Source organism: Corvus moneduloides, chromosome 7 (genome assembly GCF_009650955.1).
Source record: "Corvus moneduloides isolate bCorMon1 chromosome 7, bCorMon1.pri, whole genome shotgun sequence".
Taxonomy (NCBI): domain Eukaryota; kingdom Metazoa; phylum Chordata; class Aves; order Passeriformes; family Corvidae; genus Corvus; species Corvus moneduloides.
Genome location: NC_045482.1, coordinates 19274991 through 19293789, shown reverse-complemented (window position 1 = coordinate 19293789; position 18799 = coordinate 19274991). Strand labels below are relative to the sequence as shown.

The 18799-nt window shown below is 35.7% G+C and overlaps 1 protein-coding gene across 2 annotated transcripts in view; it reads left to right on the top strand.

Annotated features, from left to right (window-relative positions):
• Positions 1-17404, top strand: part of GAD1 (glutamate decarboxylase 1) — a 39848-nt gene extending 22444 nt beyond the window's left edge. For both annotated transcript variants that reach the window (XM_032114018.1, XM_032114019.1), the window contains 11 exons: positions 107-219; positions 1622-1737; positions 1840-1919; positions 2124-2178; positions 3281-3397; positions 3557-3621; positions 6921-6999; positions 8589-8738; positions 10071-10178; positions 10850-10939; positions 13219-17404. In XM_032114018.1, coding sequence (XP_031969909.1) covers positions 107-219; positions 1622-1737; positions 1840-1919; positions 2124-2178; positions 3281-3397; positions 3557-3621; positions 6921-6999; positions 8589-8738; positions 10071-10178; positions 10850-10939; positions 13219-13392 — 1147 coding nt within the window. In that variant the 3' untranslated portion in view covers positions 13393-17404. The remainder of the gene's footprint in view (positions 1-106; positions 220-1621; positions 1738-1839; positions 1920-2123; positions 2179-3280; positions 3398-3556; positions 3622-6920; positions 7000-8588; positions 8739-10070; positions 10179-10849; positions 10940-13218) is intronic.
• Positions 17405-18799: the final 1395 nt, after the last annotated feature.

Here is an 18799-nt window from a genome sequence, read left to right as displayed (position 1 = left end):
CTTCTAGAAACCTTGAGTATTTTAACAAAGAATCACAGACTGGGAATTTATGTGTTTTTAGAATCTGTATCTGATTTCGTTTCTTTACGTTGCTTTATCCATGCAGGTTTACCTATGAAATTGCCCCTGTTTTTGTCCTCATGGAACAAATAACACTCCGAAAGATGAGGGAGATTATTGGATGGTCAAATAAAGATGGTGATGGAATATTCTCACCTGGTGAGTTTTTCTTCTCTGTTTTGGTGGTTTGACTAAAACTTCAAAAGTTAAAATAAACATAGGCTGTGTCTAAATATTCACACTATCTGCAACACAAAGCAAGGAGTCAGATATTTAGAAGTAGGAATGCTTTGTTTAAACATCCCACAGAAAACCTGGGATGAAAAATTATCTTTGTGTATGGCTATGTACTGTGGCTGGTCAGCATTTAAAACTTGACTACGGGCTCTGGTGCATAGTTAGGCATTTAAACACCTCATTTGTGCTCATTTCTGGAGGTGCTGAGCAACTACAGCTTCTGTTGACTAAAAGTTGTTGAAAATCATGTACTGATTTCTTTGGTGCTCAGTGAGGATTTGGGCTTACTGTCAGGAAAAGGTTGTGATTGCCTGTCACTTTCTGGGACACATTATCTGGGATGTAATCTGATTGGATTCACAAGTATGATTCCAGTGTAAAGACCAAGACAAAGTGTCTTCCCATGCAAGTAACATAAAGGCAATGAGCAGTGACAGAAATGACTGATGATAAACCACGTGAAGGTCCTTGGCCAACATGTGGACAATGTGGGTCCTCAGCAGAACTCTTCTGGATTTGGCATGAGGGAACACCATCCTGTTACAGACCATAAAGGACAACACCACCTCCTTTTGGAGCAGCCCACAAAAAGTGCACTCTTGCTTGCTCTCAAGTCCTATCTGCTAGAAAAATACAGGTCTTTCTGTGTTCTTGTCAATGAAAAACTTTAGGGGAAGAGGTTGTCCTAGACAGGTGAGATTGATCTTATTAAAGCTTGAGGTCTGCACCAAAGAACTGAGTTAATTTTTAACTCAGGGTCTTTTTAGCAGCAAACCAAGAGAAATAGGTGCTTTCCCTCAATTCAAATTCTTCAAAAGTAAGTGTCAAAATAGATTAGCTAAATCATAGCCTGTGAAGATCCTCTTTCCCATAATTGACCGTGAGGGAGTTTAGAAGAAGTAGCTCAGATGTAAAAATCTACACTTAAGCATCTACTTCTATGTCTACAGTAAGATGAGATAAATCCACCCAATATGTGACATTTCTTCAGTCTCAGACAAGTTAATAAATTCCTGTTGTTCTTGCTAACAAGAGGTTATCATGGAAAAGTAGCATAATGAAAGCTGAACTTTTTAGGAATGTGTTACAAAATGATAGAAAGTGAAAGAGATGGCATTTAGGAAATTCTGGTTATCACTCTGGCTTTCTAGAGAGTCTCTCCTATGCTGTTTAGACAGATGCCTGTGCATTTCAGAGAAATATTTTCTCATAGTTCGCTGCCACTTTCACTGCATTATGCAAATGAAACTTGTATGTCTTTGGTATAATACATATTTTTTTTCATTATCACTATTTTGTTATTCATTTATGTATTCATTCACAGGAGGAGCGATCTCCAACATGTACAGCATAATGGCTGCACGCTACAAGTATTTCCCTGAAGTTAAAACCAAAGGCATGGCTGCAATCCCTAAACTGGTTCTCTTTACCTCAGAGCATGTGAGCTTAATACACTGCTAATTCTTAATTTACTGATATATGTAGTGAAAATGCTTCCTCATTAAACAACCACTCCATTTCACATTCATATGTTTGCTGCAGAGTCACTACTCAATAAAGAAAGCTGGAGCTGCGCTTGGATTTGGAACAGACAATGTTATTTTGATAAAATGCAATGAAAGGTAGGATGAATACTAAAGTTTTGATAGATTAAATGTGTTCATCTGTTAAATTTGTTTTATTGTGTTTAAGGACTGATTCAGTGTAGTGTGTCAAGTTGCTAATGGCCTGTTGAGAAAATCCTATTAAATTATTTCAACTGCAGCTATTATTTCCATATACATTCTTTAATTTGCTTTGTCTTTCTGTTTCTGCGATAATTACAGAGGCAAAATAATACCAGCTGATTTGGAGGCAAAAATTCTGGAAGCAAAAGAAAAGGTTTGTGGTTTTAAGAATTAGTGCTTAAATGCTTGGCTTAGTAAAATTGATTCTTCCTTTGAAATCTGAGTGTTGACATTAAAGAGAACATTATAATGATATAAATATAACAACAGTGTTTTTACATGCTTAAATATACATTCATGTATTGTTTACAGAATTATCTATATGTATTGGTAAGATTCCCATTTTCTGTTTCAAAGAAAAATATTTTAAACTCTTGAACCACAATTGTACTTCACAACTTTTAAAAAAACTTCCTGCTTGGAAATACATGGAAAAAAGCATGAAAACATAAAATCAAAGCTACTTCTATCTAAACTTTTAAGTTTGGCCAAAGCCATAAAAAATTGTATAGAACCCTTAAAAAATCCTATAGATTTCATGTAGGTAGCATGTATATTTGTTAAATATAGGCAGTAAGCTTAATTTTTAGGCATTAATTGCTATTTCTTGAATCAATGCAATGGAAAAACCCACGGATTTTGTATAAAACAACCAAAGAGCAATCAAGATTTTTTTTTAAAAAAATTTCTTAACTTCTTTATATTTGGGCACTCTATGAAATAGCAGTTCACATGTATTTCATCTAGTTCAAAATTGTCTCTCTTTGATCTGATAATTCCTCATTTATTGCTGTTGTTTTAGACTGCTTTGTTGTACTTTGTTCTGTTAATTTGTAGGTAAAGACTAAAGGAACAATTTCAAGCCTTCAAATTGCAGCTTACAAATCACATTTAATTAATTTTTGTTTATACTGCTGTAAAAGTCCCAAATTTACTTGACTATTGCTCATCCTCTACTACATTGAATCTCCTCACTGAAAGAGATCAGACAAAATAATATTATTTTTCTTCTAACCAGTTAATTTTGTGAAGTTACAAGAAAATAAAGAAAATAAAAAGAGTTTGTTCTTACCATGTATATGATTAGTTAGTTTCTAATGTTGCTTGTGTGTGCCTTCACATGGGAAGAAAAGCATTTTTAGGTTAGAAAATGAGAAAAAGTTTCTGGAATTATTTTACTTTTCTTTTTTTTTCCTTTCCTTTTTTTTTCTGAAAGTGTTTTCAATTTATATTTAATATTTTAATTTTTATTGTAGGGATACGTTCCTCTTTTTGTAAATGCAACTGCAGGCACGACAGTATATGGAGCCTTTGATCCAATACAGGAGATTGCAGATATATGTGAAAAATACAACCTCTGGCTCCATGTAGATGTAAGTAACTAAAAAAGTGCTGCTATTCAGGCAAAAGAGGATCTTAGTTTACACACGTTTTTCCTTGAATTAAAATACTTATTACTAGATCCTGAGTTAACTAAAATCTGTTAAGCTTTTTCAAAGAAATGACTCTTTTCTTTTTTCTGTCTCCTCCAGGCTGCCTGGGGAGGTGGACTCTTAATGTCCCGAAAGCACCGTCATAAATTGAATGGAATAGAAAGGTACTACACAGTGCTTATTTGTAATACTTTTATTCAAGTACTTTCATAAGGTACACGACACTTCAAAAATTTATGAAAATATTACTTTGCTACATTAAGGAGGTTAAACACTAAATTAAACAATAGCAAGACAGATGGTAAAGGTTCAGACTAGAGAGATCGAAACAATACTACAGAAGAAATCAGTGATGTACCATTGAGTGAGAGGAAGTTTTCAGGAAATTTGAAGAAAGACAAGGATACTACTCGGCAAAAAGGAAGGGAAATTGTTCTATGCATAGCTTTGAAAGGATCATAAGTCTGGGAATGGATGGAGAAGGATTTGAAGAAGAAAAATGAAGTGTGGGAGCTAGACAATCTCTGAAATGTAGGGCTTTGAGAATAGCAGTGATAAATGAGGGATCCAGGGAAAGTGAGCATGAATACCCACAGTGGGAATTTGTAGAGGTTCTCTCCTGAAAGACGTATGCAGTGCTTCCAGAAAATAAAGAGTACATGTTCATGAGTGTTCTGTAAATGGAACATATATATATGCTTAGTCTTATATTGCTCTTATTTATATATAAACACACACACAAAAATAGATAGGTGCATAGAACAGAGAGGAGGTAGAGGCTGAATTAGCAGCAATTTTCAGGGGCAAGTTTCAGTACCTGTAAGTCTGGAAAGGACTATGATAGACAGAGCTGCTACACTTCTGCTGTACTAGGGAGAAGAGTGAGGTTATTTACAGAGAGGCCAGAAAGGGTCACAGATGCTCATCTGTCTCAGAGGTGTCTCAGGGCACAGGGGCATGTGTGTAGGTGCCATGTGGGGATAACATGAAACAAGCTGGAAGCTCTTGTAGAGGTCAGAGTGAAGTCTGTAGAAAAGAGCATGTGTGTGGCCCCAGGTGCATAAGCCCGGTTACGAAGATGCCCACTGAGACCAGGAGCCAGCCTTTGATACAGCCAAATTTAAAGAGGCAAAGCATTTGTGTTAGTAGTGATGGCAGAGTGAAAGTGTGACCCTCCCACTGGTCCTTACAATTTCGACTCAGGAGTCATTCCAGGCATAGTCTTTGGCCCAGTTGTTCCCATATCCAACAATGACAAGTCTGTACAAGATGCTATATTTATAATCCCATGGGTGTGTTTGTCTCAAGATGTCCTCTGAGAGCGCTCTACCATAAAATGGTGCCCATCTGAAACAAATCAGAAAAGCAATGAAGAATCAGAAACTTAACTTTAGATCTTCTCCATCGTTGCGGATATCAGCCATCAGGGAAACAAAAAATATTTGAAGCAAGCTCTACCCATGTGTTTTTAAATTAGCACCAAATTGCTTCCTTGAATCGGCCATGCTGAATATGGGCACCGTGTAAAGGTGTAAAATGAGTACAGTAAGCAATGCTCTTCCTTAGGGAAAACAAACTATCCTAGGTTTGGTCATGTCATACAGTAAGTGAAGAATAAGTACAAGATCAAGGATAGTGTACGGAAGGACTGGCAGCAAAACCACATGGACCCTTCTGTCACAGGGACATCAGTGTGTGGCGTGAGGTACTTTGAAGTAGCAGAACGCTATCAACCTTTGCCCAGTCCAAGTTGCTTGTGACTCATAGCAGCATATCTAATATTAAGTCAGCATTGCAAAATAATTTTGTTAAGCTACAGAGGTTTGGTCACAGGAGTTTGGCACACCCCTTTTGACCTGAGGTGCTAATTAAGGCCACAATTTTAAGCAAATATAGAAAGCAACAGGCCATGAAGCATGAAATTATTTCTTTCCTAGTCAGCTATACAGATCTTCAAACATGGGATGAGGCCCACGTGTACTGTGTAATTGCCTGTCACCGGCCCCAGCTGGGGTCTGTTGCTAACATTCAGGTCGTACTTGGCTTGCTCAGAGACACTGCCATGGAGGACTGGCATGGTGCCATGGTACAGAGCTGGGATTGCCTGTGGTAGGATAGCCTCTGGCTGGGTGGCTGCACTGAGGAGAGAGTGACAGCTTCATGTTAAAATAAACCCAATGCTCCTTGTAAGGAATGACTTTAAATTGCCTCTGTTTGAAACCCTGAAAGTTAAATGAATGTGCTTAACTGAAGGCATGGTGTTTTAAAAAGGAAGTAAGTTGTTATATAAATTCCTTTTTCCTGACTGCTCCATCTGAACTATTAGTGCAGTTTTTCTATAAGAAAAACTAAGCCTCTTAAGTCTGAACTATTTATCTGCTGGTTTCCACTGCATAAGCAGCCGATTTTAGCTCCCCAGGTACAGCACAGGCTGCTCTCTTTCAGCTGAGGGCTGCTACAGTCTAACCTAGCACACACAGGAATTGTATCTAGAAATCAGTGGTCCTCAGACTGGGGTGAAGACATCACTGTGTTGCTCAGAACAGAGAAACTGTGGTTGTGTCCGTTCCTCTGAGAGCAGGGTGTAGAAGAGGAGGAAATATCTTTTAATTTTCTTTCAACCACATTGCAAAAACACATGCATAGTCTGTGAAATACAATTATGCACTTTGCTTCTCTGGAACACGCAGTGAATCAAGGGGACATTTGGTAATTAATTACTTAGGGTGAAAAGGTCAATGGATGTGAAATGTTGGCACATTTATTTCACTGTCACCATTAAACTGTCTAGGATAGTATGTTAAAATACAGAACATCTGTTTGACTTGTAAATCAGGTGATCTTGTGCATTCACTTGTGTTTATATGTAAGAAGTTTTAAGCTCTACAGACAGAATGGTAGGATATGATGTAAAGCTTTAGAGCCTTTTAACAGTCCATGGGCTTGAAAAGCAAGGGCTGTGGCTCTAACTGGGAAAGCAGGTAAGCATGCAGAGGATCTTCATTTCCTTTCTATTTTTCCAGCAGCTGTTTAGTAAAGAACTCTATTCTCCCACAACCCACATTAGTCCCTTAATTCTCTGAAATTTGCTTTCCCAGTCAGTACCTTGAATTGATAGAACATATCAAACTGGTTTTGTTATTTTTATTAGTGCTATTTCTAGAAGAGGACTCTTCTGGGGATGATGTTACTGTATCAGCTAATCAGTCTGATACTAATTAGCTGGTATTAGTAATAATATAAACTAATCACAAATCTGACATTGCAATGTTAACACGAAAAACATTCCTTTCCTGGACCGCACAGCTGGGAAAGAAGACGCTTAAGACAGTAATAATATCCATAGTGATATCATCATAGTCAAAACTCCATATATTTCCAGCTGAAAGCAGAAAATGAAGGTGACTGCTTCAGATTAAGTTTCTGTTTTCCAGACCTATCTGAATGTGTAATTTTTTTGCAGAGCCAACTCAGTCACTTGGAATCCACACAAGATGATGGGAGTGTTGTTACAATGTTCTGCCATACTTGTCCGGGAGAAGGTCTGCCTTATATTTAATAATTAAACGTTAAAAAAAATAGTAAATATCAAGCCCTAATTTTAAGAGGGTAATGCAAAATATGTTTAATTTCAAAACTTCTTTTGGAAGGAAAAATTGTGTGGATTTACACTGTGTTTTGGAAGTTGTTTTATCTGTCCTGGGGTTTTTGGCATTTTTTGTTAAAGTTGTAGACAACACGGGTCAGATCCTCACCTGCTGGATCTTTGCATATTCTAATAACAACAATAGAGCCATGCTAATGTACTTCATTGGAGCACCTGCCCCATTGTTTCTATGATATACCGAACATACACCCTCAGTCTTAGTACTTGGTCAGAGTCTAAACTGCTTAAATAAGAAGCAAGTTTTTCACCTTACACAGTGGTTTAGAAGTTTCTCAGTTCTGTTGAAAAGAAAACATGCTGCTTTTATTATGACTCTGTATTTTTGGGGCTGTCATCTAGATTCTTTGTTGTCATCAATGAAAGCAAAACCAGTGTCTTGTTTCTTCTAAGCAATACAAATTTTTATTAAATTATAAAAATGAAAGTCGTATCATCTGTGGATAGAACTAATGATATCATCTACTTGTATGCCAATTGCTACTAGAAGCGCTTAGTTGAAGAAGTAATCCCTGTGTATAGAACTGGGATGGAAGTGTTATAAGTTGCAGCCCTAGGTCTGCCATTGCTCTTCCAGTTGATCCATCTCTGTATTTAGGACTGCAGCATTTATTTCTCTTTGTAAAATGCATCTATCGGAGGGAAGCACGAGCCTTTGTTTAGTGGCATATATGCTTATTGTGCCAACTATCGCAGGATTTTGGCAAGGGTTTTTTTATCTCTATATGAGAACTTTGATAGGTGTTTTTGTATTTATCAGACACACTGGTGTCTTCAAGTTTCTTGCAAAAAACCCAAATAAGCTGTAAAGGAAATGCAAACTGTTTTAGAAATGTCACGTGTTAGACTGCTGCGTAACATACAGGAATTTTCTCCTGTGTTTCCACCAGACATTTTAACCAGTAGTCCATAGATTTCTATTGGTCTGTAAACCATATTTATTTATGAGCAAAAAATGTCTAGTTTATGTCATTTGTGCTTACACTTATCACTAGTGTTAAGTGTCATAAAGCTGAACAACATACAAAGTTTAAACCTTCAATTAAGTTTTTTCACTTCATTTTGTGTCGCCATCTGTTGCACTGAGAGACCACAGCTTCATTCTAGTGTGTAATTTAACAAATCAGAAATTTAAGCATTAAGAACATGGGCCTTACAAATTGAAGTGGGTAAAGCTAATATCACAAAATAAGTATCCAAATTAATCTGAGGATGTTTTCTCAGGGGGAGTGTGTTTGTGTCTGTAAAACCATATGACTACTCAGAGACTTCTAAGAGAACCACCTTAGGTTATGAACTTAATTTTGTGGCTCAGGTTTACAAAACAAGGTCAGTGTAACATGTCCCATCAAAGAACATTTCTTCTGTACATGTTTGAAATACATTTTTATACATTATTAATGTATACATTTTCTCAATGCACATATGCCAGGTAAGTCATACAAGTGTATGTGTTTTTCATTATAGGGTATCCTTCAAGGCTGCAATCAAATGTGTGCAGGCTATCTCTTCCAGCCAGACAAACAGTATGATGTCTCCTATGACACTGGAGATAAGGCAATACAGTGTGGTCGACATGTGGACATTTTTAAATTCTGGTTGATGTGGAAAGCAAAGGTAAATAACAAGAGTTTAGCTCAAAAACCAGAAATTAATTTATTTAATTTCTAAGTGTCATGTAATAGAATATTTTAACATAAATGTTTGTGTAATTACAATCTCTAAACACACAAGTATCCACGTGTTAACTCAGAGAAGATCTATGTGAATTGTAGAACAGTGCTAACTGTCAGTAAATTCAGATGCCAATTAGAAGAAAAGCTTAAGTCACTAGATGAGTCCTGAAGAAAAACCATTGAGGGCAGGGTACCAAAATGGTCTCTTGCTGTGATGCTCTACACTTGCATATGTATTTTATGAAAAGTATGCTACTTTTAGTAGCAGCAGAGTAGCCTTGATTACTTACAAGGGTCCTTTGATCATTATATTTCAATGCATAGATTTTATAAGCAACTTGGAAAACAAAGCCTTTTCCTAGGAAGCTTTGCCCAAGTGACAATTCCACAGCTGATTGCCTGGTACTACTCTGGTATGCCTGGATGGCTGAAATTAAGCATGGGTTTATGTCCAGGCTTACATGTTCACAAGATGAGGGTTTATGTAGTCAAGAAAACACATTTCATTTTTATTGCTTTATCTGCAGTCATCTCATTACTATTATTCTTGCTCTTCTGCTGGCAAAATGGGAATTCAGTTGGGTAACCCGTCCACAGCCTAATTTTTTATATAAAATTGATATTAAATCTAATGATAGACTCCAAAATCATAAAACAATTTTCACTTTGGGAGAAAATACTTGCTTTTTCATTCATGTGCAAAGTGTACTTAAAAAAACCCCAGCTATTTATTATCAACATTCATATACTTTTTCTGGGATTATGATCTTGACAAGATATCAGTGGGTAGGCAAGCGACTTCTAGTAAACATATTGCAGGCTTTTACTTCCTGACTTAAATTCACATTTCTTGCAAACTGCTCAGAGGAAATAAATTACTTCCCAATTCTTATCCTTTCAAGTGAGTTCCCATTCCAAGTTTCTGGTGTTTCAGCAGCAGCTGTGAAGCCAAGACTTAATATCCATAATATTTTTGGAAACTGGAAAAAAAACACAATAGACCTAAAATAATATACTAAAAATAGTGAAAGCGCTTGTTATTTTCATAATAAGTTCTCTTAAAATGAGACAAAACCAAATAGTGACTTACAATTCAGCCATCTTTATCCACTTTTTTAGTGTTGATTAATGCTACTTTTAAGTTACAAGAAATAATACTGCTAAATGTTTTCTTCCTGAAAATATTTAAGAGTGAAACCTGTCTGAAAAGGTGATTGCATTGGAGCAGAAAAAAATTACCATCTAATTAATACTTACTTTCTTATTAAAACAGGGTACAGTAGGATTTGAAAATCAGATCAATAAATGCCTGGAGCTGGCAGAATATCTCTATACTAAAATAAAAAACAGAGAAGAATTTGAGATGGTTTTTGAAGGGGAGGTAAGTTTGATTTCACATATGTATGACCCAAATCTGTCTTCATGCTTGTCACAGTTCTTCAAGACAGCTATGCAAAACTGCTCTGATTTTCTAAAGAACTACATGACTATTGGCATCTGGGCAGTTTTTTTTGTCAAATACATGTGGTTTTGTACCATAAATGTCAGATTTATCTCCTCCTCTTCTGCAGAGACCTTCTCAGTTTAGGGCATGAAGATTACCTTAACACAACCTACTCATGCTGAGATTATTACGTACATAACTGAGAATCTGCTATTTTGGCTGCATATTCTGTTGCTAGTGCCACTACATAAACATTTGGGTGATAGTATAAACTTCATTTCTCCATTTACTAAGAAAAGGAAAATTGGGTTGCCCTTGCTGTGATCCTGAAAAACCGTTACTCATGAAACTGCAAAAAGGTGCAAGCATTTGCACTTCATTAACGCCCTAAATATTGTAAATGGGACAATGTGTAGGGAAGCTAAGGCAGCAGAGGCAAGCAGCAGTACTGCAATCCATTTCTTTCTATTTAACATGCAGGACTAGGAAAGTTAATACTATATTTTGTCTTTCATGTCTGTGATAAAATATGTTACAGACTAGTATTTAGTGTGGGACTGATCTGTATTGGTTTTTTAATTGATGTGTATGTTTGGTTCTTTTTGCAGCCAGAGCATACAAATGTATGTTTTTGGTATATTCCTCCAAGTCTCAGGGGCATGCCAGACTCTGATGAGAGAAGAGAAAAGTTGCACAGGGTAAGTATTTTTGGTTAAATGTAAAAAGATAGTCTACTCTTCCAACTCAAAATTTATTATTCATTAAAATAATATATCTATGTGTTGACACATATTCCAAATTCGGAGACATCAGTTCTCCATTGCTTTTTGTGACCTTGATATTTGTTCACTTTTGTCTTCTATTTATATTGATGCTGTAGTAATGTTTTCCCTATGGAACCAGATTCCGAACATATTCAGTTATCCTTTGGTTTGGATCACTTTTGTGCTTACAAGTGTTAGAAGCCTTCAGAAAGTAGCTAGGCCTACAGACTTGCAGTCTTCTTTGGGTAGGACAGCTTATCAGCAAGAGAAACAGAAGGGTAATTATTTAAAAATGCTTGGACAGGTAAAGGATGTGAAAACCTCTAAGTTCCTTCTCAGGTATTTATTTTGATTTTAAATGCCAATGCATGAATGCATTTCAGTGAAAATGAATACCCTTTGGAGGACTTTGGGATAAATTTATTTGAAGTGGGAAGAGGGAAGTTAAGGCATCATAGAAGCATCACCAGAAAAGATATTATGTTACTTAGGACTCGAGAGAAGAAAAATACATCAATTTTGTAGTAGTGTTTTAGACAGAAGTGGAACAAAATAAATTCAAGAGACAAAAGAATGATTTTATAGGTGTCAAAAGTAATTGCTCTTTTGTGTGTGTGTGAGTGTTTGTTAGGGAAAGGAGAAGAATGGGCAAATTTGGGAGATTTTGTAGAGGATTTTATGACTGCATCACAATGGAGAAAGAGAATAGAAGAGAATAGTGTAGGTTAATGATGAGTCGGACGGACGTAGACGGATGGAGACGAGAGATCTCTATAGGCAGGTCTTGGGACACAGTCGGTTTATTGTAAAGGGCTTGGGTATAAGGGCACTGCTCAGAGCTGCCAGACTCAGCTCTGAGCAGGCTCAAGAGAGCAAGAGAGTGAACGGGTGAGAGAGAGAGGGTGTAAGAGCAAGAGTGGAAGTGGAAGAGAGGAAAGGAGTGAATAGAAGAGAGAATGGAAGTGAGAATGAATAGAAGTCCTGGTTACAATACAATAAATCATCTTCTGTACTGAATATTCTAATTGTCACTAACCAATCTAGTACAAGATACAAATCCTATAGCATTTACATACAGCCTATAAGAGTTCTTATATTACCATAGAGTGTTACATCTTAACTTCTAAAAACTACTCTTTGGACCCCTTCTGCTGAGCTAGTAGGGTCTGCTCTGACCCTTGGACCTGCCTGCAAGCAGAGGGTATTGTTCAATCAAGAGGGGATTATCTTCAGTGGCCATACCATTGTTTTCTAGTTGTTCAGTAACTAAGACCTGGTATTTCAAAAGTGGCTTTCATTTCGATGTTGCCTGTAGTTTTCATATTCCCAAAATCTTTTGTCAGGCAATCATATTTCCAAGGTTTTCCTGTTTCATCCTCCCCAACAAATAGAAATTCCTGGGTCAAGCCAGTCCCATGTTAAATAAAGAAATTGCCAAAAAAAGAGAGAATAGAGGAAGATAGAGGTAAGAAACAGCAAGAGGGACGAAATATTTAATTTGACCCTGTTAAATGTTAAAGGACATCATAAAGCATTCTATGAAACAGTAACAGAGCCAGACATCTGACCTTGCCTGGCAGAGAGTAGAGCAGGACAATGAAGGTCTGAATGGAAAAACTGGGCTTAGTCAATACCAAAGATTAAGACTGTCAGAACATTATTCCTTGTAAATTAAACCAAGGAAGGGAGACTGTCATAAATGCACAATACTGCAAAACCACTGGAAGGTTTCCATGGCTTATGCTAACAAAAAATATTCTTTATGACATAGATCTCATTGAAAAATTTCCATTGTTGTCCCCACATACAAATTGCTCTGAGAATATGTAATATTCTCAAGGAAAACATCCATTACCCACAAAAAGGTCTGGAGTGGACTTTTATACAGAAGCAGAAAATGTTTAATTGTGACAAAATCTTCAGCACAAAGAAATGAGATATGCATTTAATATATAAAACTACTACATAGTGAATACCCTAAGGTGCTATTAATCTGTAAATCAAAAAGACGGATATTATTGTTGTCAATTTTCCTTTAAACAGCCAATCCTACATATTTAGTTTTTCAAGCTTTTGCTTGTTATGGAAAAACAAGTGCCTGTCAATTTATTTTTTCCAAATTAAGAAATGCTGTGGCATACAAGGAAAGAATAATTTCTTCTTCTCTCTTTCTCTCTCTCTCTCTCTCTCTCTTTTTTTTCCTAATGGTAAAGGTGGCACCAAAAATCAAGGCATTGATGATGGAGTCAGGTACCACCATGGTTGGATATCAGCCTCAGGGTGATAAAGTCAACTTCTTCCGAATGGTCATCTCAAACCCAGCAGCTACTAAGTCTGACATTGACTTTCTCATTGAGGAAATTGAGAGATTGGGGCAGGAGCTGTAGTGATTGAATGATTTGTTTCTCTAATTCACTGTTTTCCAGCACTGGCTATTTTTTTACCCAGTTCTGCAGAACACATTTTAAGGAAATTCTCTTTCTGTAAGTTCCAACCTCCTAAGACATCCTTAAACAAAACAACTATAGGCTACTGAAATATATATGTATTGGTAGATCATATTATTGAGGGAAAATGTATTATCTTGAAGTACTATTGACTCTTACATTGGCCTTGTTTATTGTAGACAGCAGAAAATTAATAAGTATTAAAATAGCAAATTAAGAACTCTACACAGTATATATGTACAGTATAAATAAATATATATAATTATATACATACATACGTATATATATATATACATATATATATATATAGTGGTTATAAACTTAGATCTAAGCCACAGCATGTTTTCCACTTTAAGAAAATTAACTTTTCTTTCAACTACTTTGATGTGGATAATGTGCTACAAGTTTTTCTGCCAGACAGAAATAGACACATAGAAACATTTCCAAAATGTTGATTCTTAGGAGCTGAAGAAAATGTATAACAGTATTAGATCTTATTGTTGGTGCTTTTCTCACATACAAAAAAAATCTGTAAGAGCACCTTTGAGTAAAGTAGTTGTACTTGCCCTTTAGTGTTAAATCAGGGGATGACAGTAGCAGAATCATTGTAACAGGTATATTATTGCTGTATTTTTAGAGGTTAATTTGTGTAGATTGTGTATATTATTGTTAAATGACTTTGTGTAAAAGGATTTAAATGTAATAGTTTTACAGCAAGATAACTGTTGAATTGTAGGTATCTGAAATATTTGCTTATTTATATGCAGAGATTTACCATGCTGAAGAGTTGTCTTGTATTTTCTTCTGTTTGTAATGTAACCTATTTATATATTATTGAAGTTCTAAATAATGTTTATGGTATTTTAGTGTCTTTGTGAGCCAAAGAAAAAATACGAAAATATTAGTTGACACTTTCATTTAAATCCTGGTGCCCTTAAAGTAATAACTTACAGATAATTTTACTGAAGATAAGGAATTCTAACATTGTGTATAGACTATGAAATTATGAGATCCCTTTAATCTATTAGAATTATTAGAAGTTTCAGTTTTATTTGTTGTAATGTCAGACTGTCTGTTCAGTATTCTGAATGCTTTTCTAGTGAATATTAATTGCTAACCAAGACCCCTGGTTTTGAGTTTTATTTCAGGACTGACCTCTGTGACCATTTTAACTAAATTCTGTGGGAGTTTTAACCAGCATCATTCTTTTAGTGAAATGGAATTCACTATCTGTTTGGAGCTTATAAAATAAATAAAACCAAAAGTAATCTCAGTATCCTTTAATACAGCTGGCTTGTCCCAATAGTTTCAACTGGTTAGGCTTTTCAGAGGATAGGTACCAGATTCATCTGCAGCTTGATCAATTTTAATCATTAGATAATCAACACTACTGAGTGGAAAAGTCCATACTGGAAACAGAATAGTGGAACAAAATGGAGATTCAATAATCCTCTGTTCACTGAGTTAGTGTCATGGTGATAAATGAAATATGCTAATTTCAAGTGTTTTCATACATGATTCTGTGCAAGTCAGTAATTAATTGCTTTTTTTCCCGCCCCTCCACCTCAGTAATAAAATTGAATTATTTTAGACATTTTCAGTGAAATACAGTCATGCTGTGCAGTTTTTGCAGTCTCTCTGGCCCCTGTCAGTCCTGTGGAAGGACACCTACAGGCAAGAGAGATTTCCATCCTGCAGGTCCCACTGGTTGTCTTTTGAGGATGATGTCTCATATTTTTGGCTGTGTTAGTACAGGGAAAAGAAAGATGCAGTTACGGTAAATGCTATATTGCATAGCACAGCCTTTCCAGCTTTTCATAGTGCTCTTGCTTATTCCTCTTTCATAACCTTCTGTAAAATATTTTCCTCAAGTTGAGTTGAATCTAAAAATTTTTGTAACTTTGTCACTGACCTTTAGATTCATGAGTATGACTTTCAAAATAGATCTGCATTGTTACTTTATATCATTAAACCCCCTAGTAATCTTACCAATACAGTATTTCTTTCATTAGATTTTTTTCCTCAGAACAGTCTAGTTGGTTTCTTGCTTTCTTGATCTTAAACCTGTCTTCCTTAATTATAACCCTATAGTATTACTATGTATTCAATACTTGAATTTCCTGATGTAAACATCTATGGTGTATGACCTGAGGCCTGCAGTACAGAAGTAGTTGGCATGAACATTGATTTCAGTACTAACTTATGTAATATTAAATGCCATTCTTTATAGATACCAGCTATTCATCAAAACTAGAAGACCTCTCATTGATAGATGTTCTAAGAGTACAGAAAGAAGTTTGTTTTGAAGAAGCACATGTCACATTTTTATTTCAGACTTCTGTCTGAAATCTGGTCTCAGTCAGTTTTACTTTATTCAAAGGGCAGCTACGGAAGACTGAAAAATTTCTGTCAGTCCTTTTTCTTTATGAGAAACAATATGAACTAATATAATTCATCCAAAGGTATATAACTGGGGACTTAGCTCCACTAGAGGATTTTATGTCTTTCACCCAAGCACCATGGTTCTTTTATTTCCACCAATTCTTAGGTCGGAATTGCTGGTTTCCTCCACCTCCCTTGTCAGTAACAGTATTACTAAAGCTCTAACTATCCCTCAATCCTCTAACCTTAATACTTTAACCTTGTAAACCTTGTATCCAGATTTCCATCTCAATATTCTAATAATAATGTATCCGAGAAGTTAAATTTCCTTGAAGCATATAAACTAGGTGAGGAGAATCATCTTCATCCTGATCATGAAGCTGTAGGAAAGACCATAATACAGCTTACTGGCATTCGTGCAGCAAGCCCCTGACAGTTCTGTGACGTAGTGAGAAACAGATCTAGAGCTCTTCGGTGCGTATACAATGTTTTGCTCACTAAAATTTCTGCTTCTTCATTTAATGGAGTATCTTGTGTTTTGAAGGTCAAAAGCATCAGAAGTTCTTCCTATTGCCATTGATGGTTTGCAGCTAGGTGGGAACAATGGAGCTCCTCCTACTTGTTTTGGAAGCGAGACAGTTAATGCATAGGTATTGTCTCTAAAGACAGAGGGCTTAAATTTATCTTCCTACCCTCTGCATTTATCTTGCTTTTCTGCAGTGTTGTGTCTTGACAGAGATGACCGCAATCAGATTTTTGCAAAGCTTTTAATTCTAATATCAGATTCTGGAGTGTTTTCCTATTACATATACTGCGTTTAACAGGCACCATGCTCATATCAATTTCTGACTTGGTTAGCTGATTTTAACTGAGCAGTTACAGTCATTCGTGAGAAAATTCATCTATTTTCTTATTAGGTCATTTCCATCTGAGAAATATGCCACAGCTTCTCAGACTAATGCTTATCTGGAACTTTCATTCTTTTTAATCCATATACTATTGACTGTGAGAGATTAGGATGTATGGATATACAGGAGTATTGACTAATGAAAAATGTTTTAATTCCAGGTGAGCAACTTTGTTTTTCTGAGGTTTAAAACATAGTCTAAGGTAGCAATTTTGCCTTTAAAATCACATGGACAATCGCTGTAACTTTGCATGGGTGAATTCAAATCAATTAAACAATAGGCAAGATCTTAGCTGAACAGGTAGCTGCAGTGCTTATTAACTGATATAATTTATTTGGAAAAGACTGACCACTGGATAAAAATTAAGAGCAGCTGTTGATTTTGAACGAGAAAAATTCTGATTGTGTTACTAAAGGTAATTTTTAGAGAACATGGATTATACAATTCATGGCAGACAGCCAGAAACAGGGGCCTTGGGAATAATCCAGGATTTTAAAATCATCATGGAGTTAGCTCATAATCTGTTTTTTGAATGGTGATAAATATGAAGAGATTTTCTAAACAGAATCTCTGTTTTGTGGTTTAAGAAATGTTGAAGTTATAAAGAAGTTACGCAATGCAGTTTTAATTTTTCAATAAAAGTTGGTCTTTAAAATGCCTAATTTGTCTTATATAATTTTTGTGAGATCTTTTGTTTTCCTAAGAATATGAGACAAAACCCATGCAACATTATCCCTCACGTTACAAATAGTAAGGCAAATGCTAAGGCAACTATGTAATTTTAATTGTGGATTGAATGTGAGCTTGTACCAACTGAGACTGAGGAAGAACCACAAGCACAGAACCTTGGTCAGTTTGGACAAGATTGCGGAGACGTTAGTACTGTGTATAATACGAAAAATGTGCTTTAAAATCTTGGATTCTAGACCATATTTTGGGGTAACCCACCATTCTCTTGTGGGGGATAAAATAATTTTAGGGGTTTTTTTAAATACCAAATATATTGAAAAATAAGAGTACATTTTGAATTCATAAAAGTGTAAAATTCTCTTTTTCATGATCTAGACAAATTCTGATTAATTGCTGCTCTATGCATTATCCATAGAACTGTCATTGATTTTAACAGTATATAGGGAATTTGATTTTGATTGCTTTAGGGTAGGATGAACGTCTTTCAAGTAGGATGAGTTTTTTTAAGAACAGTTTTATTTCCAAGTTAAATATTTTATGAAGCAAACTAGTCATGAGAAAAATACATGCAAAGAAACTTATTAAGTCAGTTAGTGTAGCATACAAATGCCATAATGTACAGCAATAAAAATTATGGAAGATGATTGTATGGTGTGAGTGTTAAGGAATATTCAGCTTATGCACAGACTCTTCAGTAAAATGTTAGGACCACAACAAGACTGTTTGTAGTTAGTACAGCTCTCTGTGGTCAACAGAATTACACCTGCCCGAATTTCTTCTGTAGTATTTTCTAATTTGCAAGTTGTGCCAGTTATGCTGAGGGTGATGATACATGAATTGAGAGTACTGTTCACTCAAGAATAGCAACTAAGTGAAGAGGAAATGAGAAGATGCAAGCTTTGTCCAAAAACAAAGAATAAAAGAAAGGATGGCTGCAAAACACAGAAGGATTTGTGCGTCATTAGAACATTTGAAAGAATCAGACTTTTGCAATTAAAGTTTTGGTTAGAAGAGAAGGTAAGATGGAAGGAGATGATTTTAAGTAGACCTGTTAAAAAAAGAGAAAAGTTCTGGTTCTCTGCTTTAGTAGATCTATCTACTGAGGAAAAATGGAACATTGTTTAGTAGTGATGACAAAAGAAAAATCTGAAGATAAAATATTACAGATCTTGAGTTATTTCTGCTATTTATAAGGTACTCTGTTCAGCATCTGAATGTAATTATTTCGGATTGTATAAGTATAATAGATATGCATATTTGCGAGTGTATTTATATTTCTCGGTATAAATGAGAAGAACATGTTCATGCCTTTACATACTCAGTAAGTATCAGAAAAAATCAGGTTTTGCATGATAATGACTGTTTTG